The 25,471-nt window shown below is 61.2% G+C and overlaps 1 protein-coding gene across 6 annotated transcripts; it reads right to left on the bottom strand.

Moving 5' to 3' along the window:
* Positions 1-471: 471 nt before the first annotated feature.
* On the bottom strand, positions 472-19,563 carry SLC6A9 (solute carrier family 6 member 9). 6 transcript variants are annotated; one of them, XM_038144501.1, is made up of 15 exons: positions 19,406-19,563; positions 17,842-17,972; positions 15,280-15,426; positions 6,722-6,878; positions 6,433-6,564; positions 5,121-5,373; positions 4,909-5,041; positions 4,343-4,477; positions 4,160-4,263; positions 3,845-4,082; positions 3,622-3,756; positions 3,220-3,319; positions 2,871-2,971; positions 2,510-2,680; positions 1,880-2,297 (listed from the first exon to the last, which is right to left on the bottom strand). In XM_038144501.1, exons 3-15 carry the CDS (start codon positions 15,307-15,309, stop codon positions 2,085-2,087), a joined length of 1,902 nt encoding a protein of 633 aa, XP_038000429.1. In that variant the 5' UTR covers positions 15,310-15,426; positions 17,842-17,972; positions 19,406-19,563; the 3' UTR covers positions 1,880-2,084. The 6 variants fall into 6 exon arrangements, with proteins under 6 accessions (XP_038000425.1, XP_038000429.1, XP_038000428.1 ...); XM_038144500.1 differs by lacking the exon at positions 19,406-19,563 and having other exon boundaries at positions 17,842-18,038; XM_038144502.1 differs by lacking the exons at positions 17,842-17,972; positions 19,406-19,563 and adding an exon at positions 15,721-15,858.
* Between the last annotated feature and the right edge of the window lie 5,908 nt (positions 19,564-25,471).

The following is a 25,471-nucleotide window of genomic DNA, read 5'->3' as shown; positions in this document are numbered from 1 at the left end:
ACCATCTGATGAGGAAGTGGGATTGTGGAGTATAAAAGGGAAGGCCTGTCTGCCACCTCCCGCTGCTGGCTGGAAGGCAGAGCCCCTGAGTCACCCCCTCCACCCCTTGGGGGATCCCTCAGCTCACTCAGCAAGCTGGGAGGCCTAACAAGGCGCCCACCTAGGGCAAAGTGTACAGGGCAAAGCCAGCTGCCCTCACTGTGCCATGGGTATTTGCTGCCCTCCCATCCATTTGGGGACAATGCTTTCCCCCAGCAGGGACAAGCTTGTCCTCCATCCTCTGCCTTACCTCCAGCTGGTTTTGTACATCCAGGTAGGTCAAAGGAGAATGCCCCAGGACCTAGCTGGCTGTTGAGTGCCAATACCTGGCATCAGAAGGGAAGTGAGCTGCACCCATTAAGTGTGGTCCCGCACTCTTCAACCCCTCCTCCCCCAACGTGGTTCCCAAAGAAGGGCACAGCAGGACGCAACTTCAGGAATATAAATCTCATTAAAATCTAGGATACTTTAGAACTCTACACCAGGAGAGACACTGGCACAGGCAGCGCTGCCCAGGGACACTGGCACAGGCAGCGCTGCCCAGGGACGCGCGCGTTATTGCTAACAATTAGAGGTGAAGAGTAGCGGCGTGACTCGAGGGGCAGGGCACGGGCACCATGCGGGAACCTGCGCCCCTCGCCGCGGCATGACGGGGGGCTCGGGACGGGGAGCTGGAACATCCTGCTGGGGCTCGCCGCCCACTGCCTCCCGCCACTGTGCCAAGCTGTGCCATGTCCCTGTGCCAGCCTCGGGGCTGCAACATAGGGAGCACAGGGTGCTGGCTGGGAGGGGAGCAAGCGGGGTAGGAAGGGTCTCATCCCATCCACCCCAAATCAAGAGCTCCAAGCCCTTTGGCTGGAGCTGGAAGACAGATTTAAAACCGCCCGGCCTTTGCCAGTGCATCCTGTTCCACTAATACTGACTGGGGACTGAGCATCCCCAGATGGCTCGGAGCGAGTGGGCTGGTACAGCCCTTCGTGTCTCCGCTGGTTCCTCTTGCTAAGCAGCAGCTGGGGGAGGCCGGTCCATCCTGCTCCCCCTTAGCACCATGGAGGGTCCTCCCCTGCCAGTGCTGCGGCTGCCAGGGAGAGCTGGACCTCATCCCTGTCTAGTTACCCCCCGGCCAGGCTTAAGTACTCCCCCAGCCTCCTGCCCCACTGTGGGGCAGGCAGCAGCACCGGGCTGTGCCCACACTGCTTGTGGCTGTGCCCAGCTTTGTAGGCGATGCCTGGCCACCCAGAAGGGCACCCACAGACCCCAGTAGGGCCACAGGGTGGAGGGGTGCATGGAGGGGAGCATCCCAGCTCACTGCCTGCACAGCCCCGGCGTACTGTGCATATGTGCGTGCCCACGTACGCCACATCTGTGCCCATGCTGTGTCTGTGAGGGACACACACGTGTACACACGTGTGCTCTAAGTGCTTGTGTCTAGTGCCATCAGATCCCCCTGCTGGTGCAAGCAACATGCTTGCTCCCATCTCCCTGTGCTGGCCTCGTGCCTGGCAGCACCCCTGGGTATGACCACCTGGGAGACCCAGGAGGCTCTGAGCCACAGTGGGTGTGCACCCAGGCTGGGGTCCCCGCAGTGCCAACCCCTGCCATGATGGCCTTGTGCACACACAGGCCGTAGGAAAACCTGGCATGCCCAGCCCTGGTCCCACCCCACGGGAAGGTCAGGAGGGTGCCCCATGGCAGGGCAGGCTGCCTGGCTTAGGGAAGGGGGGGGTGGGAGCCTGGGAGCATCCCACCCCCCCCATCCTGTGCATACCCCCAGGTCAAGGCTCCTGCAAAGTGCCTCTGGCTCCCAGCCCTCCCGGGGCTGTGCCCCCTCCTCTCTTGTCCCAGCGTCGAGCACAAAGGTTACCGTAAACACGAGGGTTAACAAACGCCACGGGGGCAGGGGTGGGAGGGGTTAACCGGCAGGGAGTGGGTCTCGGGTCTCGGGGATGGGTGCTGAGAGCCCCCATGGTCCGGTGCGCCCGGAGCCAGGCTCCGCCAGCGGAAGGTGCAAGAGGGGTTAGAGGGGGTGCGGGGATTGTGGGGGGTCACAGTCTGGAGTCCTGGCTGTGGGCTGAGCCGTTGCTGCCCTGCACGGGGGATGCAGCCGCTGCCTCACTCTGGCCCTTCTCTGGCTGCAGGGGCTGCACCTCCAGGTGGGACTCGGTGGAAGGGCTGAATGCCGGCGCGTAGCGCCCGCTGCGGTGCTCTGGCAGAGCTGGTCCCCAGTCCTTGCTTGCCTTGGTAGCATTTTTCAAGCGCTAGAAAGGGAGAGGATGAAGACAAGATTAGCATCCATCATGCTCTCCTGCCCCCGTCTGTACCAACATGCCAGCAGCTTCCAGGGGTGCACAAACATGTGGTGCCCTATGCACGCTGCCTGCACACAGGCACTGCTGACAGCTGCAGTGAGGTCAGGGACAGCCTTGATGGCAGCCCCAGGTAGGACACAGTGTAGCCCCTGACCACCCACCTCAAGCAGTGTGTCCCCCTCAGAACGGCACACTTTGTAGATGGCGTAGATGGGAATGCAGATGACGGAAGAGAGCGCCATGAGGAAGCCGATGCTGATGGCCCAGGTGGGGTAGACATACTCATTGTAGGAGATGGGCCGGTACTGGATCACTGTGAAGACCAGGATGAACTGGGAAGGGATAGGCAGGATCAGCCAGTGGGGAGCAGCCAGCTTGCTCTGTGCCCCCACAACTTCCTCGCTCTGCCCTATTGCTGATCTCCTGAGCCCAGCACCCTCTCCTCCAGGGAGTGCCGTGTCCAGTGCCATGCTCCTCACTCCCTCCTCCCACAGCCCAACGCCCCATGGTTGCAATGCTCACAAATATGATGGCAGGCGAGATGAAGCGCCAGCAGATCTGGAAGAAGAGTGGGGGAGGAAAGCCCAGCATCATCTCAATGTCCTTGAAATAGTTGCGGTGTCCTGGGGAGAAAAGTGACCATAAGCCGTGCTGGTGACCTCAGCCCCCTCACCGCCCAGCCGGCTCCAGCCCCAACGCCATCGCGGTGGGACCCACGCACCTCCTCAGGCCGCAGCGCCTGATTGGGCAACAGCCTCCCCCATGTCACACAGAGCAAACTGCTGATTGGCCAGCTGTTACGGCAAGCCCTTCCCCATTGGCTGGCTGGATCAGCCCTACCATCCGATTGGCTGCAGGCAGCTGCACCTACCATAGATGTACATGATGGCCACACACATGATGCAGGAGATGACCACCAGGGAGAAGCTGGCGGCGTAGTTGTCCATTAGCAGGAGCCAGTAGATGCCCGCCTGGAAGACAGATGCATTGGCACAGCTGCTCCTGCGGCACCACTGCTGCTGGCAGGGCACCAGCACACCATGCTGGCTGTGCTGGCAACACGCGGCTCAGATACCACCACCACAGCTGGCACCGCAATGCCTCATGCCAGAGTCAGCATGGAGACACTTGATTCTGGGTACCGTCCCCAGTGTTGGCACGGCAAGACCAGGCCCTGCCTGTCACTACCATCACAGTGGCAACAAAGTGGATGTGGCTGATGAAAGTGGCCGTGGCAATGGCACCCCGTGGCAACACTCCCATGATCACCTACCTGTGTGGTGAGCGGGACGCCCAGCAGGAAGCCAGCCACCGCCACTCCCAGCGTTACGAAGGTCTTTTTGCGGATGATCCACTCGTTGCCCACCTCATCCACAATGGCCGTGACCAGAGTCTCCAGCAGGCAGAACTACAGAGGGGGCAGAGGGGGCAGCATGTCACCACTTTGGCCTCACCACGCCACCCCATCTGAACATGCTGGGCCCACCATGACCTACCTGTGTACCCAGCCCCAGAAGGATGAGCATAAAGAAGAAGAGAATGGACCACAGTGGCGAGATCGGGAGCAAGGTGAGGGCCTCAGGGTAGGCGACAAAGGCCAGGCCTGGCCCATGGTCAGCCACCTTGGAGACATCCACACCCAGGTGGTTGGCCATGAAGCCCAGGATGGAGAAGATGACGAAGCCAGCATAGACGCTGGTAGCACAGTTGGTGATGCTGATGATGATGCTGTCCCTATGGGAAGAGGAGTCAGGGCCAGCAGTGGACACGAAAGATGGGGCAGGGCTGGGGGACTGTGGTCGGGCACTCACCGGTAGCAGTTGTTGTTGAACTTGTTGTAGGAAGCCATGGTGATGAGCCCGCCCCAGGCACAGCCCAGCGAGTAGAAGATCTGTGAGGCCGCGTCACCCCACACCTGTGGCAGTGGGATGGTCAATGCTGTGCCCTCAGCCCCGCTCAGCCCTGGCTGCCTGCCACCCTTCGTCCCTGCTCACCTTGGCATTGAGGATCTTGTCCCACTGGGGCGTCAGGTAGTACATGATGCCAGTGACGGCCCCCTCCAGCGTGATGCCGCGCACGAAGAGGATGGTGAGCACCACATAGGGGAAGGTGGCCGTGAAATACACCACCTGTGGGACAGCACCTCAGTGAAGGGGGGATGGGGGCAGGGGTTGGGACACAGGCAGGTGTGGCTAAGGTTGGCTGTGGACTGGGGTTATGGCCCAGAGTGTGAAGAGACAGACCAGGAGGAGAGGATAGGTTCCAGAGAAGGGACTATCCCAAACCAGGTGAGACCATGGCCACATAGGAGGAACTGTGTCCAGAAGGGATGCGGCCAGGTCACAGGGGTGTGGCCTTCCCCAGAGTGGGAGGAATACATAGACGGCAGGGACAATGCTGAAAGAGGAGGAGTTGTGCCCAAAAGGGATTGAGAACATGTCCACAAGGGGAGGTTCATTCCCAGTAGGGGTGGGGCTATGCCTAGAGGGGACATGACCATCTATCCTGAAGGCATGCCCACACCCTCAGGGAGGGGCCCGGAGAGGGAACACACAGGTACCTTCCCCGAGGATTTCACGCCCTTGATGAGGCAGAGGAAGACAACGACCCAGGAGACACCAAGGCAGCCCAGGAGGGGCAGCCGCACCTCGCCCAGGTTCCCGATGTCATCCGACAGGTTCAGCACATACCTCCTGTATGGGGAGGGGGCAGCAGCGTCAGTGGGGCCCAACCATCATCACCTCCCCCATCCCCGATCCCAGGCTCTGGTACCTCCAGTACTCCTCGCTGGGGCTGGTGCGCTTCTGGGTGGTGTTGAGGAGCTGGGTGATGTTGAGGGCAGCACGGCTGGAGAGGTTCCCGTCCAGCACCCCCACACAGTCGGGCGTGTTCCAGGGGTTGCTGCAGTACGTCCAGGGCAGCACGCGCGTCATGGACACAAAGAAGTAGTAGAAGGCAATACAGATCACCACGTTGTAGTAGATCCCGATGTATGTGGACACCACCATCATCCCGTAGCCCACGCCTGGGAACAGCACCGGGGAGGGGTGAGCGGCAGGGTGCGGCGGCACGGGCACGGCGCACAGCACCAGGGGTTGTGGCATGGGAGAGTGGGTTGCATGCGATGCTGTCAGCAGCCTTGCAGCCCTGCTTGCGCTCAGCACCTGGCTTTGCCACAGGTGTGTGGGATCCTGCGCATGGGATCCTCTACCTCCAAACAATCCTAGTGGTGCTGAGGGTCCCCCGGGACACATGGCAATGTGTACAGGCTGCAGGCAAACCCTTGGGGTCTGCAGCCCGAGAGAACAACTGGGTGGGGGTCACTCCTGGCTACAGTGACTTTAGGCCTGCAGTTATCTGGTGGCATGTGACATGCCACATGAGCACAGTGAAGCGCACCCCAGGCTCAGCATGCCGCTGTGTGTGTCTGAGTGCATGCATGGGCTGCTTGCACTCAGACATGACATTGTGGGCATGTCACCTGGCAGGCAGCCTGCAGGTGTGGGCCAGGGGAGCCAGCAGCATGGGAGCACACCGGTAAGCCAGGAGATGCACCTGGAGCAGGGTCCAGCCATGGCAGGGCAAGCATGTGACAACAGCACCTGCTACCTATGGTCCAGGGAGATGACTGCAGAAGCATGCCCACAGCTGGACATGCCACAGTGTGTTCAGGGCACCCGAGTGGCCTCTGCAAGAGTGATGCGCTGGGGACACGTGTGGCGTATGCAGGGATGTGTGTGTAATGCCTGCAGTGGATGCCAGCGCAGGGCTGGGGTTTGCGCAGGAGATGCGACGCGTGTGCAGGGGCACGTGTAATGCGTGCAAGGGATGCCAGGCAGGCTGTGCAGGGCAGCGTAGCCAGGGAGGGCGTGTGCACAGGGGACCAGTGCAACGCAGACTGTGCTCTATGTGCAGGGCACGTGTGCGCAGGTCTGCACAAACTGCGGGTACCTGCACTGGGCCATGTGATGTGCCAGAGGTGTGCATGCACCCCATGGTGTGAGAGGGTCACACCAGCTGCCAAGCACTGTGACAGCAGGTGTCCCAGGCTGGCCTGTGCCAGTACGGACAGGCAACTCCTTACCTTTGAACATGGGGCTGACCCTCCAGACGCCAAGGCAACCCTGGCTGGCAAACTGCCCAAAGGAGAGCTCCATGAAGAAGAGAGGGATGCCGCAGAACACGAGCATGATGAAGTAGGGGAACATGAAGGCACCTGGTGAGCAGGAACCAGAGGATGAGTGAGCACTAACCCCAAGCACGGCTGTGCTTCCCATGCCCTGCACCACCCCAAGAAATACCATGCGGGGCTGGGGTGCACACCCCCACACCGGCCCCAAGGAACCCCACTCCCCTGGCCCCCCGACACCCACCTCCCCCATTGCGGTAGCAGAGGTATGGGAAGCGCCAGACGTTGCCTAGGCCCACGGCATAGCCCACGCTGGTCAGCACAAACTCGATCTGGTTGCCCCAGTTGCCGCGCTTGACGCTCTTCTCCTGCTTGCCCTGCTCCCCGGGCACAGCGCCATTCTGCAGAGAGATGCCATGGGATGTGTCAATTGGGGACCCCCCTGCTGGCCCCATTGGAAGGGTGACAGCCGCCAAGCGGGGCTGGGAGGTCCCCGGCATCCTTCCACATCCCACCCCCTGCCTGTCCCCGCCGCCCGCCACGCACAGGCAGTGCCAAGGAGGGGGAGGGCAGCGGTGTCGGCCCCCCCACAGTGAATGGCTCTGCCCAGAGCCCGGCTGCAGCAAAGGGAGAGCCTGCAACTCATACAAAGCAGGTCCAGGCGCCAGAGCACAAAGGGGCCTCTGTTCTCGTGCCCCCCCTCCCTGCACCCAGTGAGAGAGGTCCTGCTGGGTGGCCACTGTCCACGACTGGGAGGGAAATTGCGGGACCCCCGGGTTGAAGCAGAAGCCCCTCTCGATGGGAAGTGAGGTGCAGTGACTAGAGCTGGCAGGGCCCTGGGTACCCCCCTGGAAAAAGCACCCTGCTTCAGCCAGGGTCCTGCTGCCAGCTCAGCACTAAGCAAGGGCACCATGCTTGAGGCAGCTCACGGGGGTCCCACACAGTTGGGTCCCTTGGGTGGACAGCCCCAGTGCCCAGCTGTCTCTCACTGCAGGGGATGGGGGGGCAGGGGGGCAGAAGGGGGCAAGAAAGGGTGCTTTGTGCAGACTGCCACACAATGTGAGCTCACACCAAGGAGGACAACAACAAAGGAGATGAGTGCCTGTCACCCCAGCAGGGATGGCACCCATCACCCCATGGCTCTGTCCCAGCACAGCCCTGGGGTCGTACTAATGCCCTGCATGGATGCTGTGGAGCTTTGGCGGGTTACGCTGAGGGTAGACAGCATTTTGCGATGCAGGGGTGCCCCGAGCCCTCCCCACCTGAGGCCAGGTGATGGACGGGTGCATGGGGCGAGGGTGCTGGTTGCCAGTCCACAGTCCCACAGCACCCATGCTCCTACAGGTGCAGCACAGGGGGCAGCAGGCCGAGGAGCCTGTTGGAACTCCACAGTGCTGGTCTCACCACCACGGACACCCCAGTGCCCATGCCCACCTCATGCCTCTCCCCCAGCTGCCCCCCACAATGGCTGAGGCCGGCGGTGAGCGGGCCGCAAATGGGAGCCGTCACTTTGGATCTGCTCACGCCGGCGGGGCGCAGGCAGCAGGCGCGGTGCACCTAACCGTGTCATTTGATTAGGGCCGGCACAGCCGGGACGTGATGCCCAGCGACTCCGGCACCGCGCTGCCAAACAAAGCCATCTGCTGCGAGCGGGGCCCGCACGCGCCGTGGGCTGCGGGGGGGCTGCAGGAGAGGGGCGAGGGGGGATCGGAGGGCACTTTGGGCAGGGCTGTAGGGGCAACATGCTGCCGTGCCCAGCCGGGGAACCGGACTGCCCCCACCTGACTCTGTGAGCCACGGGGCCATCAGAAACAAGCTCAAAGCAGCTCCAGGTGCTGGGGGACCTCCCTCCCAGCAGAGGTTCTTATTGTGGGGTGCTGTGCAAGAGCAGGAGTCAGAGGTCCCCAAAGCGGCAGACAGGACACCGGCAGTGTCCCCATGCCAGGGCACACTGCCCACTCAAGCAGACTGATCTGATCGGGAAGCCTCGGATTAAGCTGCTCGTATAACGAGGTTCCTAATGAGCAGCACAGGCAGCAGGAGTGGGGGCAATGCTCCAGCCTCCCTGACCAAGGGTCTGGTGAGGGGACCAGATACACTATATGGCCCCGGCTCAGCCAGGAGCCCTGGTGCCCATGGGGGACCTCATCCCTGTTCCAAGCCATTGCTCTGCTCATTGCTCTGCCCCTGGCTTCACTCCCAAGTCTCATGGAGCACCCCGAATTTGAGTTGCTTGGCACCAGTGCAATGAAACTGCCAGGCCTGTGCTGCTCCCTCCTCCTTTCCTGCAGCACTGGGCTTTGGTGCGCTTGTCCCCAATAAGGGGGCAGCCACATGTGTGTCCATGCATGCACAAGCGAGCACACGTGCGCAAACACTTGCATGCTCACCCATCAGCTCACTACAACCCCCCCTCCCCAAATCTCAGAAGGTCATCCTGTCCTTTACACTCATTAACCACCCTCCCAACCCCACATGGTAAAAAAAGGAGGTGGATAGAGAGAACCCAGACATCTGGGAAGATGAAACTACCCCTCTTTCCCTGCTATGGGAAGGGGACAGAGCTGGAACAAAAAGGGAGAGCTGCCACCCAGCAACAGTGCAGTCTCTGAAGGGACCGGGTCCTGCTCGCAGACTCCAGATTTTCTGTGCATGTAACCCAATGCAGTTTCAAAGGATGCCTGGCTTGGGTGATAACATCAGGGAGGAGGAAGGATGCCACAGGCACCCCAAATGTCTCCAGAAGGGAAGTTCCAAAAGGGAATGTCCAAAACATCCCAAAAGGGGACGTTCGGGGTGTCCAGGGCATCCTTCCTCCCCCTTCCCCAGGGAAGCCCCCATACATCACGGCCAAAACTTCCCCAGCCCAGCAAAGCAGGCATCATCCATCACCCTGCCTGGCACCAAGGTCTTTCTCATGCTAAGCAGCATCGACTCACACAATGACAGCTTGGCTGGGGTGCCCGGATGCGCCCCACTTCCCTAAGGGGCCCTGATTTATGGCTGCTAAGCTTGTGATGGTGGCAGGGTCGATACTGGAAAGGGATGTCCTCGAGGGAGGCATCTCCAGCATGAACCCTCTCCTCTTTTTTCCCATTCAAACTGTCCACATGGGTATGCCAGCCCAGCTCTTTGTGAGGCACAAACCTTATCCAGCCCCCATGAACCAGTGAGGGACCCCCAATTTCTCAAGAGGGTGCCCTGCAGCCTCAACTTAAGGGCTGTCAGGGCTGCTCCTGCAATGCCAGCAGAGGGTACCAGTAACCCTGATGTCATCAGCCTGATGTCATTGTTCATTGCCATGGCGATGGCAACAAACTCATGGCTGTTTTAGGCAGGGGCTGCTGGAAGATAGAAAAATATGCTAATTAAATCATCTGCCACAACAGTGGCTCTTCCAGGGCAAGAAAGAGGGGTGCAGGATGTTGGAGGCAGATGAACCCCAGCCTGAGGTGGGAGTCCCAAGGGATAGAGGGATGGCATCACTTAGAGAAGGGGTGTCCTGGGTACCCTTGCTGACTGTCAACTGATCCTGGGTGCTGGGGCCCTATAATCAGGCCCTGCACTCCTTGGCCCTGGTACACGGGGTAATGAATCCACAAGGGTCATCCCTGCACCTGAGGTTGCTGTGCCCTGCGCATCCTGACTCCGCCAGCCTCACCAGCACATCCTAACTCTCCCTACCCTCTCTCTTTGCTGCTCAGCCCCATGTTTGCTCCTGTCCCAGTGCAGCAGAGACATGTTGTAGGAGAAAAGGCATCTGGCACGGTGCTGGGGACAGTCCCAGGGCTGGGGTAATGCAGTGATGAGGGGCACGCCCAAACCGCAGGACCTCCCAGGAGTATTACACTGCCTTCACCACCTCTCAGTGCAGAGGGCTGTCCAGCCCCAGGGACAGCCCTGAGCATGCTCTGCCAGCCACCAGTACTGCCCTGGGGTGCCATGGGGGAAACGGGGCAAACTTTGACATTGCTCACCGATGCCCATGAAAGGGAAGAGGGGAGGGGGGGACAAGGAGGATCTTTGCTACACTCTGCCCCTGCAGCACTGAGCTGCAACTCAGGTGCTGTGCACCTCTTCCGCAAAATCAGTAGATTCCAGGGATAACAAACACACAACTGTCAGGCAATCTCTTCTTGCTCCCAACACAACTGAGGCTGTGGAGGGGTTTGGTGCCACACTCTCCCCTCCCTCCCTAGAGCACCCCACATCAAAGGCTGTAGGGCTTGGGGGTACCTCTCCAGCATGCCATGGCACAAATCTACAGCTTCAGCTCCCTCCTGCAGAGCCACCACCCCAAAAACAGCACAAAGGGTTTTGGAGACCCATGAGCGGTGGGGGGACAGCACTGGCATGGCCACCACTCCACTTGGTCCGCCCCCCACTCTGCCCCCCAGACCCTGCTCTCACCTGCCCACTGACCTGCTGAGAGGGTCCGAGGGGGCCTGGCTGCTCGCAGCTGCCATCCGGGGGCCCAGGCTGGACGGCTCCGTGAGTCCCCAGCTTCATTGGCACCTCGGGCTCCGGCGCAGCAGCAGCCACCCGCCCTCCCGCCTTCCCCCGCCCACTGCCTCCAGCGCTTGGCACTGCTCCCCACTTGCCTCCCAGCCAGGCTCGGCCCCCTGTTGCCCGCCCTGATGCAGCACCGGCACCCCACCATGCCACCTGCCCTGGCACCATGCCTGCCCGGCCCACCCCGCAGGCACTGCCGTGCCTCTGCTACCCCCCACGAGCTGCACCCCCGTGAGCCAGGTGCCCTCCCTGGCTCGCATAGGCAGGGCAAGGCAGAGCAGGCTGCACAGCGGGCTCAGCCCTGTCCCACTTAATGAGGCCTCATTAGCGGGGTCCAGCTGCTCACAGCCCTGCACGCTCCAGTGGGCAGCACTGCCCTCCCTGCGGGCACCGCTGCCCGTCTGGTCGGGGCCAGGAGCTGCTCTTGGAGCATAGCAGAAGATGACATTCCCTCAGAGCCCCCTATTTCCATGCCTCAACATCCCAAGCCCCACACATGCATTCCTGCCCCTCTGCCCATCATCCACGCAGCAGCTGGGCCTTGAATGCCCAATCCCAACCCTGGGCATCCCAGGGCTGCAGGAACAGGGCACGGCCCTGCTTGGGGACAGAGGCACAGGGACAAGCCTTTCTGCCGGCACATCCCCAGCCTGGTGCCATGCTACTTCACTCAACCTCATACTATTGGTGACATCATGGGCCTCCATGGCAACCCTCACAAGGTCACTGCCCCGAGGGGGACCATCTGGCTGGCAGGAGGGCTATGCCACGACCCTCTCACTGCCCAGGCACCCCACAGCCTCCCTGCTCACCCCTTTGCTAGCGCGAGGTGGGACCCTGGTGGGGTGGCGCGTCCCATAGGAGGCCGGGCAGAGGGTGCCCTGAAGCCAGGCTCGGGGTGCCCCAGCTGCTCCCAGCCCTGCGTCCCGGCTGGGGAGTGTGGCCAAGGTGCCAGAGTCGCATGATGGTGCACTGAGGGCGGGGGGACAGGCCGGCGCTTTCAGGCGACCATCTGGGGTCTGGGCAGCAATGGCCGAGGGCGCACACGTGAACAGCACACGTGTGTGGGGTGGGCACTCAACCTCTCACATGCCAGCAGCCAGTGCTTGTTCCTGTCCCCTCCTGCAGCAGCCACCCAGTAGCTTGGGACATGTTCCACCCATGGGATGGCAGCATTCAACTGTGCCCCCCAAGATGGGCAAGCCAAGAGCCACCCCATGCTGTGCCAGCCCCAGTGACCCCAGCCCTGCCCTACACGCAGCCAGGCAGCTCTGTGCCCAGACACCCTGCAAGGTGTGTGGGCACCTTGTGGGCATCCCTCCATGATGCAGTTCAGCTGCAAGACTTTGTCTGGGCCACCTGTGTGCCAGCACCATGTTTTGCCCTGGTCATATTGTACCCCCTGCCCCTCAAAGCAGCCTGAGCACACCACAGCAGGACCCACCACCCTGCTCTGAGGATGCCAGACCCTTTGCCAGCCTTGCTCTGCGGGAGCAAAGTGCTGCTTCCCTGGCAGCCCAGCCAGCAGACAGAAGGGACAGCCAGCTGCATGGAGGCACACTGCTAGAAACAAAGGACCCTCACCTACCCTGGCATTCTGATTCCCAACCTGGCTGGCTCGTGGTGCTGAGGCTGAACTAGAGAGACAGGGGTGATGGGCACATGGGGGGTGGTCCACAGGTCTTCCAGCCCCCTGACACGGCTGCAGGGTGATTGGGGTAGGAAAGATGCCCAGGGACCTGTCCCAGTGCCACTATCGCCTAGCTGAGTGCTTCCCGACAGGGCTGCCTTTCTCCGGCCCCATTCTACCAGGGCAGACATGATTCTCCCGGGGCGTTCAGGCAGAAAAATCCCCCGCCAGCCCCCCCATCACTGCCCCTTGGTATTCCGGGAAGGGCTCCCGCAGCCAAAAGCCACTTCCGCAGCTCCTGCCGCTGGTCAGTGGCACCGCGCCGCTGGGGGTGTCTGGAACAGGCAGGGACCCCCCAGCCCTTACCCCCCAGCAGGGCAGTGGGAGCAGCGCCCCAGGGTGTAGTCAGGGTGGTCTGGGGTGACAGCAGGAACCTACCTGAGCTGGGCAAGCTGCAGCCAAAGGCTGCCTGGCCGTGCCAGGAAGGCAGCCCTGGGAGTCAGGAGCCACTGGCATTGTTGGAGTCTGAACAAAGCACCCCAAGGACAACAAAACAAAACGTCCTTAAAGGCCTGGGAGGGAGAGGCAGTCAGACCCTCCCCTCCCCACAGGGAGCCCCTCTGCCCAGCTACACAGGGACTGATCCAGCCCCTGGAGCTGTCCCACACTCCGCTGGGTATCCGCAGTCAGAGCATTCCTGGGGCTTGGGAGAAGTAGGATGGGCACAGCCCCTCCCAATTGCCTCCTGCTCTGGAATAAGCATTCAGAGCTTCACAGAGGCACCCAAAAACACAGATCCTGCAAAAGCAGTACACATCACTTTGTTCTCCAGGCCCCAGGTCACAGGTGGGGAAACTGAGGCACAGCTGCACATCACCCACCTGCTGCCTCCATCACCCCTGTCCCTCCCCAGGTGGGGCACAGCAGGCACTGTGAACTTGTCCAGCCCCAGGCACTGCACACAATGCTGGGCAGGGGTTGCGTGGTGAGAGCCCAGCTGGACTGGGGGTGGTGGGGGTGGGAGCTGCACCTGCAGGCAGGGATGAGAGGACAGGCAGGGACCAAATTTACGAGGTTACTGGCAGGGCCCTGGAGGCAGGCCAAGGAGATTATGTTCCTTTCCCAGGGACTCAGGCAGCTCGGGGGTCAGAACCTGGCCCACTGCAGCTCCTCCTGGTGCTCACAGGACGCGGGAATGGGGATGCTTCAGGAGCAGGGATGCTCTCACAGGAACCTACCCTTCTCCCCACAGACCCCATAGCAGCAATGCCCTGTGCAGTGGTATCCCTGCACCCTGCAACTAGGGGAGGCCCAGGAAGAGGTCTGAGAGCCAGGGTGGCCAACACAGCACGTGTCAGGCCCTGTTGCCTGTGACGCCCTGGCCTTGGGGTGGGCTGGTCAGGTAGTTCTGAGAAGCGAGTTAAAGATTTATGGGGAGTGGGTGGGCACTCCAGTGTCTGGCTCCTGATATGGGTGTCAGGCTCAGCCCTCGCCCCAGTGCGATGCTGACTGCTCTGGTCATAGCAAGAAAACATCAACAGCAGGGAGTCATGGCAAGCGCCATGTGCAGAAGTGCCATGACAGACCCCTGACTGCCCAGATATATCCTCAGCACCTCCCTGTTACCAGCCCAGGGCTTCTCCAGAAGAAATCTGCCTTCCTATCGCACCGGCTGCCCCAACCCCTTCTCTGTTGGGGGCAGGATGGGCGCTGGGCTCCCTGCTGCAGGCACAGCCGGCGGGGCCATGCTGGGACACACAAGCAGAGGAACTGCATGCACGCTGGAAGCACTTGCTGGAGCATGCCGCTCCCCCGGCTCTTGGCTTCCCAGGCAAACCCTGGCTCCCAGCCCTCCAGCTGGAGTGTGCAGCTATTTCAGGAAGCCCCCCGGGAAGGGGAGGGCCCAGTGACCATGTCAATCTCAGCATTCAGCTCCTATCCTTTGGGAAAAAGGGAAACAGCCAAGCCTAGCCTGGGGGCTCACCTGCCCAAGGCAGCACAGCATCCTGTCAAAGGAACCTGAGCTGCCACAAGCATGGGGCTACCACAGGCTTCCAACAAAGACATGCGGTGGGCACATCCCACATCTGCCCGCAACACCAAATCCACCCCTGGCGCAGGCAAGTGCACGGCAGCTCACAGCACCCTGCAACACAGCGCTAAGTGAGGATGGAAGGTCAGGCACTACACTGGTGCCCAGAGAAACCTTTCTCTGCCATTGCACCATCCTACCAGCCCAGTCTCAGAGAGCCCACTGGGTGAAGGCAAGGAGAAGCACCCTCAAAGTGCCCCTCTGGAGGCACCTGGCTCGGAGGAACACCTGCACCCTTTGTTGACAGCAGGCTATAGAATCGCCTGCCTGCAGAGCTGGGGTGGGTGATAAGGCTGGGCAGAGCGCCTGAAAAGAGGCGATAGCATCTCCAGGCACAACGAGACACCACACCCGAAGAGCCCCACAGGCAACAGGCTCATGGAGAGAGAGCATCAGGCCAAAAATCATCATGCTGGGAGAGCACCATGCTGCCACAACCCCAACTGGACAACCCAGGAGGGCACACCAAGTCCTATGACAGCCCCAGTGTCTCGCTCCCTGCGCCAGGCTCTCTAGGTTCTCGAGGCAGTGGTGCACACCAGCCCGCTCCCCACACCCCTGCACTTACCAGCAGCCCCTCGCTGCACTTATCGGCCATTCCTGGAGGCTGGAGCACGGTGCCAGCTGCCCAGCGCAGGGTCCCGCGCCTGCCCGCTCTCTGTCACGCTGGCTGCGGCACCAGCACTAGTGTCCTTCAATCCACCGGCAGAGCAAGCTGGGCAGAGGGGAGAAGACACCAAGAGAGATGTGACTGGTGGGGTGGGCACATCCCCGCCCCGGGCCTCCCCCTCCCTCCAGGAACCGGGGGGCTGTGCCAGGCAAGTCGCTCCCCTCTACCTGCCCACGGGGTAGCAGGACTCCTGGCGGAGGACGCAGAGCCTGGGGCTGGGTGGGTTGGCGGCGGGGTCTCTTTCTGCTGGCTCCCAGCCCCTGCAGCGTCTCTGAACCCCCTGGCACCCACACGAGCAGAGGCTCCCAGGTGTTTCCCAAGAAGCAGTTAAAGATTTACCCGGTGTGGACAGACGACCTTGTGGACAGCTGGCTGCTGGCCCCCCGGCAGGTGGGCGTCAGGGGCCGCGGGCAGGAGCGGGGCCCCTTGAGCTCTCCCCCAGCGAGAGATGAAGCTGAAGTGGCTGCAGCACACGACAGCGCCGGGACTGGGCGCAGAGCGGGGCCAGTGCAGGGCTCAGCTGCCGCGCAGGACACAGATGGGAAACGATTGCCTTCTGCCCCGGTGCATCGCATGCACGTGCAGCGCAGGGGGGGCCGAGCCGCTGGGCTCTGCCGGGTGCCAGGTGCTGCTGGACAGTGCACGGGCACAGGCATCTGTCTCCCCGGCCCTCACCCCGCCCCAGCCTGGGGCTGCTGGAGGCCCCAGGGGAACACTGAAGCCTGACCTCACTGGAAGGGACAGACGCTCTTGCAAAACACCAGTTTGATTGTCTGTGCAACAAGCACTGGTGTTTGCAGATCCCCAACCAGTGCTCAGTACCCTTGTTGGCTGAAGAAGGACCCCTGACCCTCACTGAGGGTTCTCGACCACCACCAGTAGCAGTCAAACACCCCAGGGCCTATCCCTAGGCTGCCATGACTGTGAAGCAATCAGCAGAGACCTTAAGACATAAAGAAGGAGCATGGGCAGTGTAGATAAGAGGCAGGAATCCAGGGGCTGTGGTGTGACCCCCAGCCCCTCCAGCGCAGACAGGCTGCTGCCAGCAGATACCGCAGATGCTGCACCCCATTGCCAATGCCCTCCTCAGCACTGCCTGCATTTCCAGGGAAGCTGAGATGTCATCACCGGCGCAAACCTGGCTCCTCGAATGGCACAGGGACCTCTCAAAGGTGAGAGGTGCAGGCTCAGTGGGCAGACCTCCTCCCCATCACACACCTATCGCCAGCCAGCCAAAAACTGCCCACCCTCCTTCGGCCCTGAATTCACACTGGGAACTAATCCCATGCCCTGGGAAGAGGGAGTACCCAGGGGGCCGGACGGCTGCCACTCCCCTCGGGGTCTGCCAGGTGCTGATAAGCCTACACGAGCACGCAGGTGCCGCTGACATTGGCTCCCAGCCTGACAAGGACCGAGCGCGAAGCCAACGGTGGTGTGGCAATGGAACGGATGCAAGGATGCCCGAGGCTGCATCATCCCCTGGGACAGTCCAGCCGGGACGAGGATGCAAAGCACTGGTGCCACAGGGTGGCTCTCCCACAGCTGCGGGATCCGTGACAGACCAGAGGGCAGTGCAGCTCGTACCTAGAGCCGGAACGAGTGACAGGCACCCTGGAAATGGGGACAACTGGGCACCCACAGGGGCTCCCGTACAGCATGTCACACCTCCGCGCGGGGACGCAGCACACGGCACCCAGCAGAAGGCCACGGATGACCGACCGAAGGATGGAGCCCCCGTCCCTATTCGCCCGGCGGGAGGGCGGCCCGATGCACCGGTGCAGCCGCTGCCACCTGCCAGGCCATTTCTTCCGCCACCATCCGCCGGGCCCACCGCAACCGGGGTTCCCCGGTGCCCGAGGAAGGCGGGAAGCGGGCCGGCCTGCCGTCGCCATGCTCCCCTCCCGCCTCGCGGGGGCGGCTCCGGCGGCGGCCCCGCGGGCAGCGCCCGCCGCGCGTCTCCCCGCCGCCGCCGCCGCCCGGTGCAGTACGGTGGCGGGGGGGGCCCGGTTACATCAGCCGCCACGTGGTGGCTGCTCCGCCGCCCCGCCCCGGCACATGCCCGTGGAAAATTACCGCCAACCCCCCCGGCCCGCCACCGAGCCGGACCGCCCCGGTGCCCGGCTCCCTCCCCGGGAGCGGCGGCGGTGGTCCCCGCGCTGCGCGCCGCGCCTCCGCGCTCCGGCGGCACCGCGCCGCCGCGCCGCAAGAGCAACAGATGCGGGACCGCCCCGCATCCCGTTATCCCGCTCTTCCGCTCCCGACACCATCCTGACGGGTGGCCGCTCCCGGTGCCGCCACCGATGTCCCCGACCCCGCCGCTCCGGAGGCCCTCGCCGCCCTCGTCCCCTTCTCATCCCTCTTCGGCAGCCCACCCACTCCTCCTCCCGTCCCATCCCCACTGCTGCTACGGCTGCTGGACGGGCCGGGCACCCGGTGCCGGCGGAGGTGTGCGCCCCTTACCGTGCCCATGCCGACGCCCGGCCCCTCCCGCCGCGCCGGGTGGGCCCGCGGGGACGCCGCTCCGCCGCGCCCAGCCCGGTGTCGGTGTCAGTGCCGGTGTTCCACCAGGCCCGGAACCGCCGCCGCCGGTGCTGCCGAGTTAATGAAAGTTTGGAGGTCGGTGGGGGCTGGCGCCGCCTCTCGCCCCCGCCGCCGTGCTCCGCCCCCCGCTTCGCCGCGCTCCCCAGCGCCCCGCCTCGCCCCGCCTCGGCACCCGCACCGCGCCTCGCCGCGCCGGGGGCACCGCGGGCACCGCGGAGGGCGAGAGCGCACGCGGTACGGCGGGCAAACGGGCTACCTATGGCGCACACACACACACGCGTGGGCACACGGCTACACGCGGCACACACGGGCATGCTGCACGCATGGACATGCACGGGCACACTCTGCACTTGGCGCACTCGGGCGCGCACATGGCATACTTGGCACCCATAGCCATCGGTATCCCACAGGCATGTGGACGTGGAGGGGCATATGCAGGCTTGCACAGGCATGTGGCGCATGTGAACGTGCATGGGAGGTACGGTCACACAGAGGCTCCCGCCGGGCACACATGTATCCCCGCACACACGCGTCCCTGCCACACGCGTTTTCGCTCACAGAGGACCCGCCACACGCAGCGTGCACGCACTGCCAGGGCACGGTGCCATGGCGATCCCGGGCAGCGGGATGGCCGCAGGCTCCAGCCAAGATGTGTGAGGTCACTCTGTCAGTTGTGCATGTGTGCGTTGTGGGGATGTCTGTTGCACACGTGCGTGTCACACAGGTGTGTGTCAATGTCCATGTCTGGGCATGCTGCAGCAGGTGTGCTTGCTGGCACATGTACACACACATATATGCATGCAAATCTGTACACTCACCCCTGTGTGGCTAGGGGTGTGTACTCATGCAGTTGTATGTGTTTACATCCGTGTGCACACACTTGTCTGGGGGTATCTACGTGTGTGTCCAAACGTTCATGCCTGTGTATGTGTGTCTGTGCATGTACAGGCACATACGTACACACGTACGGGTACATGGGCACACATGAGCATGCATGTACAGAGGTGTGGGTACATGTACTGCAACACACGTACCCATAAATACCCATACCCATGTGCTTGTGCACACATGTGTGTGCAGCCAGTGCACGCCCCCACATCCCAGGCCAGATGTTTCCAGTAATGCATGACGAGTGCACCAGGGGCCACCCCTTGCTTGGCCTCTCGCCGAGGCCTCTCTTCCCTCCCCTCTCCATCCCGATGGGCTTCCCACGTGCTGGGATGTGGGCCCGCTCTCCAGCACCCTGCCCTGCTCCCTGAATGCCTTCCAGTTCCTGCACCTCAGGGCCTTGGCACTGCACCCTGAGTCTTCAGGAAGGAAATGTTTTGGGGAGCTTGGCAGGGGTGCAGCGCAGCACCCCAAGTGCAGCAACAGCACATCCCTTCCAACATCCCACTGAGAATCCTTTCCAGCTCCACAGCCCTGCACACTATCCTGGGGCTGACCTCGCAGTGTTCCAACCAACTTGGGAAGCATCCCTTACCTGTCTCTCCACGGATCCCTGCTCTGTCCCTGTGGGTTGCTTCCTGGTTAGGGAAATCTCTGCAGGGACGGGGCAGAGGTGGGGGCAGTGACAGAGCGGTGCCCCAGGTGTGTCTCTCCAGGCCCCACTGCAGCCGTCTCACCAGCGTGCCGGGCTGCAGGAGGTGAGCACGCTCAGGCACCAACACTGCTTTCGTTTTGTAGCCAGAATGAGGGCTCCCACAGCAGGAAGGGGAAGGCAGCAGTGAAACTGACGGGTGCTCAGGTCCTCCCACACTCTTCCAGCACCTACGCATGGCTGCTCTATACAAGGAGCCAGGTTGCTCACTAGCACCCTCGCTCCCGGCAGCGTAAGGCCTCACACTCCAACCCTGCAGCCCAAATCCTGCACCCAGAACCTGATCCAGCATCCCACACCCCTGCTTCCTGAACCCATCATTCCACACCCAGCGTCCTGTGTCAGAGCCAGAATGTGGCTGCAACCCACACCCCTGCCCCAGGATATGAGCTTTGAAGAGGCGCTGCCAGCTGTGGAGTTGCAGACTTGATCCTTAAGGGATGGATTTCCATGGATGAAACACATGCTTTCAAGCACCCTTCACAGGATCTCTTGCACTTTTTATGCCTCTCCTTTGTGCACTCAACAGGAGCTCAGGGGATGGGGAAAGAGCAGGAGGGGCCCTGCAGCCCCAAGTAGGTCAGCAAGGGGCTGCTCCTTCTCCTCTGCAATCTCTGAGATGCTGCAGTGCCTTCTAGCAACCTACACCTGGGTGCAAACACCTCCTTCCCAGGAGCCTGGCTGTTTCGTGCACCCATGGTCATGGTCCTACCATGCCAGTCAGAAGTTTCCTGGGCTCTCCTGGTGCCCAGATATGCAGCAAGAGCAGAGGCCAAATGTGATCTGTGGGGTGGGAGGCTGCAGTGCCAAAGGGGTTTAGGAGAGGTGCTCCAGCCTGTACTCAGTCCTCTCTCCCCCTCTGGTAGCAATCACGCCCCTATTCCCCATCTTGGCGCACTCGTCTCTTTCCTTCCTCACTATCCCCCGTCATGGCTGACAGGTGTCACAATGTCCCCCAAATCCTTGCAGGGTGGTGGGGCCAGAGCACCTCTACCCTAGTGCTATTCAAATCTGTGAGGCTCGAAGCTTCCGCCTCTGTGGGCAGGTGCAGCAACCTCCTGGCGTCAGTGCCATCTCTGTGGGAGACATGGGTCAATTTGCGGGTGGCACGGCTGCCAAGGCAGCACAGCCTCTCCCCTCCTATCTCCACGGGTGCTGTTGCCTGGGAAACCATGGGCAAATGCGGGCAGGGATCCAGAGGGCTGAAGGGTGGAGAGGAAATGCCAGCTCCCGGCACCTTTGAGAGGGATGGGCTGGTTGAAACACCAGCAATCTCTGAAGATTTCCCATGCACCAGACGGGCAGCACAGGCTTGTGATAATCCCCAAGTGGTTGAAGCCCTGACGTGGTCCAGGGCTTGTCTTTGAGTTCAGGCGTGCATCAAATGCAGCAGGACTTTATGCTGTCCCTGCTGTGTGCCTGACATGGAGGTTGGCTCTCCACCTCCCCAGACAGACCCTGTAGTGGTTTCCCAAGCACTTCCAGAGCACCATGAGCCCCAGGACTGCTGGGTCTGGATCTGGCCTTGAGGCCTCCCTATGGTGGGATGCTGCATGCAGAACTGGGGGCTCCTGACCCACCCCTCCTGGAATGACAGCTCCAGTGCTTGCATGTATCCTGCGGTAGGAGGCAGAGGAAAGTTTAAGTTCAGCTTTGGCGTGATAGTCCATCACCAAAATCAACCAATTTTCTTTTAAATAATCTTCTTAGAGGCAGCTTACAGCTCCCCAGGCTGCAGGTCAGCCCCAAAGGGCATCAGGCTGCCTGAGGAGCTGCAGAGACTGGGAGACCATACACTCTGGAGTGGCTGTGATCTCGCTCCCCCAAATTTCCACCTGTGCACTGGAGCCTGGAAAGGAAGTGAGCTGGTGTGGAACAACCTCTGTCTCCAGGATGGGAGGAATGGGATAGAAATCCCTACACAGGCTGGCTGTGCCCACTCTGGCGATTTCACAGCTAGCCCTGTATTATCAGGAGGGATGCTGCAAGAAGAGCAGCAGAAATAAATACCACAGAAGAGCCACCAGCTTGTGTTTTGTCCTCCCAGCTTTCCCATATTTCTTTTCTCTCTGGCATGTCATCTCCATCCTGCCTGACACATTCAGGGAGACTGAACTGTTCTATGACACCATGTCATCTCCTGCCCCAAAGCACCAATGATATCAAAGCTCTTGGAAAACCCCCCAAATTGTCCCTGATTTGCCAGCAACTCAAAGCCACCTCGTGAGAGCTGCCTTGCTCCCCAGCATTGATCTGGTGTTTGCAACTCTGTGAAGGCAGTGCCGTGACCCTGCTCTGGCACCCCTCTGCATCCTGGCATCCCTCTCCCTGCTGTGCCAAGGGCTGCCCTTCCCCCAGCCCCAGGCTTTACCAGCACCTCACACTCTCTCCAGGTTTCCACTGAGTGCCCACAGCCTGGCTGAGTGCCAGGACAGGCAAGTGACATCGGGAGGAAATACCACAGGCATCATTGCTCGTGGTCACAGGGAGCTGCATCCCCAGCAGCCACAGCTCTTGGGGACTTTCCACTCCCGTGCCTGCGTGCCTGCTAATGACCTAGGAAAATTCCCTCACAGAGTATCCAGACAGCCTGGGAGAAGCCCTGGCTTGGATGGGCAGCGAGATGGGTGTGGATGCCCAGGGGACAGCAGCCACAGGGGTTGAAGCCAGGCTCCTACACTGCCTCATTGTGCCCTCCCTGCAGCTTTGGTGGCACACACAGCACCCAGCTCACAACACAGAGCTTGTGTTTAACACCACGGTTACGTGTGCCTGGTGGGGACAGTCCTGGGTACAGGCAAGGATTTCACTGCTGCGAGCTCACACTTTGACTTCAGTTCCCAAGGCTGTTGTTCCTCCCTCTGCCCTGGTGACACCTGTCTGGGAGGCACAGAGCCATCTGGATGGGTTCAGCATCACCCAGGTCAGCCCTGCACTTGGCTACCTCATCCCTGGAATGTGGCTCTCCCCAGGGCATGGGGGGCAACAGGGTGCTGGGACACTCGTGGGAAGCGTGTCCTCCTCTCCGAGGGCAGTGCCCAGGTCCTTGCCCAGTGCACTGTGCTGCAGAGAGCATGACAGCTGTGGTGCCTTGGGCTGCCTAAAATAGCTGTCCCTGGTCCCCCACTGCCTGGTTGCTGGAAGCTATCCCATGACAGCGCCCCACGGACCTGAAGCCAGCTGGAAGTGATCACTGTAATGCTCAGCCTGCCACCCACGGGCTGCAGAGCACCCTGGGCTGGGACAAGCATCACCACAGGGCCTCTCTCCTTACCGAAACCCGGTGCCCCCTTGGGCACTCTGCCTGGGGAGGGTGTGTGGCTGTAGCCCCGAGCCTTGTCAAACCCACCTTTGCCCCCCAGACAGGGATAGCTGGTGCCTGGAGGTTCAGCAGGGCTTGCAAAAATGCTCCCATCTCCTGTTGCAACTTGGCAGCCAGCCACCTGCTGCAGGGTGCACACCCTCCATCTCCCAACCCCCATCCCCTTCCCCATGCCGTTCCCTTTTTGCCTCAAGCACCTTCCTCTCCCCAGCCTGGCCAGCTGGCTCTTGGGTCCTGGAAAAAGGGGGTGGCATTGCTGCCTTGCCCGGGGCTAGTGCTGAGTCCCTGGGGAGTGGTGGGCAGGCAGGGACCCAGGCATAAATCCCACCTGGCTGCTGAGGCTGGGCTGCGCAGCATCCCTGGGGTAGTGGCACTCCCACAGAGAATGGGTTGAGGGACAAGGGACAATGGCTGCAGCAGCCTGGCCAAGCAGCAGCCAGTACTTGCCCCATATGACATTTGCCTGTGCAAGTCCCTGGAGAGAGGCCCCAAGGCTGTCTCCGTTGCATCCTCAAAGGCAGTGAGCAGGATGAGGTGCTGTCCACCCAGCTTACAATGCAGTCCTCCACCCTGCGTGACACAGGGGTTTCAGTTCCCCTCAGGGCATGAGTTTCTCTTCACCCACCACCCATGACTTCTGCTGAAATTCCCTTCGGGGAAATCAGCCAAGCATCCCCGTGGAGGAGGGACACAATGATATAGTCAGCCCTAGGAAACAGCCCATTCCGCTGCAGCTCTGACAGACTGCAGCCAGGGTGCTGCTGTGGCCCTGGGCAGGAGGAGTTAGTGACCCATGGAACAGCAAGTCTGCACAGGCCCAGACCCATGCTGTGGGCATCCCTTGGCTCCAGGCTAAGCTCATCCAGGTTAGAAACCAGCCTGTAACAGAGGAGTCTGCAGGGAGCTCATAGCTGGTACCTGCCATGTGCGTATCTGTGCCGTTATCTGAAACAACAACAAGAAGTTCTCACATCAGCATCTTTGGTTTTGGCAGTAAAATACTGAAGAGAGCTGTTTTCTTCTGAGTAAATTCTATAATAGCTGAAATGACTGAACTGGCATCACGCTTTCTACTGACAGGGTCTGCAGGGTGTGCTGTGTGTGGACTGGAGGTCTCTTCAATGCTGGGCCACCCGGGGTTCCTGCATGTCAAGGGATCTAAGAGTATATACAGTAGTCACTTTATAATGTGAGCTCTATTAAACAGCATTTTAAATATCACTTAAATAATCCAAATGCCTTTCTCATTGGAATCATGACAATCCAGCACATTCTGGTGCAAAAAGGCCACCAACTGCATTAGGAGTGGAAAATCCCAGAATGTGAGAGGGCTGGAGAGCTCCATGGTTGAAGCCCATGGACCTCAGGACTGGTGATTTTAAATATAATTCCTGGTGCTGGCAGAGATGAGTGGGTTCTATGGCTGTTGCCATCAGGCATGTCCAGACCTGAAGGCTGGGGACCCCCTAAGCGGCTGGTGAGGGAGGATCTCCCCGGCACATATCCAGAGAGATGCAGCCATGGCGCACGGACAGAGCTCAGGTGGGACCCAGCCTTGCTCAGAGGCTCACCTCTCTGCCTTCTTCTCCCCGTTCAGTGCAGGGGACGCCGGGGGATGCTGAGCACTCACACTCACGGGCAGAGGGGGCTGAAGGGAAACTGCCGGCAGGAGGAGGAGGAGGAAGAGGAGGAGGAGGAGAGCCGGGAAGGAGCCGCGCTCCCTCTGCGGACAGCTGCTGCTCACTGCAGCCGCCGGCAAAGCAGCGGGACCCCGGCCCTGCCTGGCTCCTGCGGCTCTCTCAGGGATACTGTCCCCCACAGGCGGTGGGCACAGCCCGCCGTGGGTCCCTTAGCCCTCGCTGCTGGCAGGTGCGAGGGTTGTCTCCCCCTGGGTTGCGTCCTATGCCGGTGTGTGCCGGTGCTGCTGAGCACCCATCACCCCTGGAACCACAAGGGCTCATGTCTCCCTGTGGAGAGCTTGTAGGAGCTGCATGCGTAAAGCTGGAGGGAGGGAGAGCAGATAAAATCAGATATCACAGCAGATAAAATCCAGATATCCCTGCTGAGAGTGTCCCCAAGTCTTAAAGCAAGCTCTGGAATGTCTGAGGACAGGGATAAGCAGCCTCCAGGCAAGGCCAGGCTCTGCCATGCCGAGCTGCCTGTCCTAGGGACACTCGCCCCAACGAGCCCCACCGTGCAGCTTTGCAGCTGTTAATGTGACTTGGCAGCAGTAAGGGAAGCAGGGGACAGAAGGGACAGCTGGAAAAGACTGAGAAGGATGGCCCAGGCCTGGGGCCAGCTGGGTACATGGTCCTCGTGGGGTGGGGTGAGGTGCTGGAGAGATGAGCATGCAGGCAGGCACTGTTCAGGCTGGCCAGCCCTAAGCTCCCACTGCTCAGAGTAATTTAGGACTTCTTTTGATCTGTGAGGCAGGGATTTTAGGACAAGCTGGGGGTAAAACGCTTGGTGTCAGAGTAGAATGAAGAGCAGCACATTTATGGAAAGACACAGGGCTGGCTGTCTTAGCTGTCAAGGACAATCACAGGCTGGTGGGCATTGCATTTGTCCTGGAGAAACAGCAGAGTTTGAGATGGGATCTAATTAATAAAGACTGAGTGGGTAGGAAT

The sequence above is a fragment of the Motacilla alba genome, chromosome 8 (genome assembly GCF_015832195.1).
Source record: "Motacilla alba alba isolate MOTALB_02 chromosome 8, Motacilla_alba_V1.0_pri, whole genome shotgun sequence".
NCBI classification, from domain to species: Eukaryota; Metazoa; Chordata; class Aves; order Passeriformes; family Motacillidae; genus Motacilla; species Motacilla alba.
This window is presented reverse-complemented; position numbering and strand designations above follow the sequence as displayed.

What these genes read in the sequence shown, in the direction of transcription:
- SLC6A9 (XM_038144497.1), bottom strand. Translation starts at nt 10,986, where the DNA reads ATGAAGCTGGGGACTCACGGAGCCGTCCAGCCTGGGCCCCCGGATGGC. An exon ending in CTGCTACCGCAATGGGGGAG is followed by an intron (nt 6,565 to 6,721) that starts GTGGGTGTCGGG and finishes CCTGCTCACCAG; the next exon opens with GTGCCTTCATGTTCCCCTAC. An exon ending in GGTCAGCCCCATGTTCAAAG is followed by an intron (nt 5,374 to 6,432) that starts GTAAGGAGTTGC and finishes TGCTGTTCCCAG; the next exon opens with GCGTGGGCTACGGGATGATG.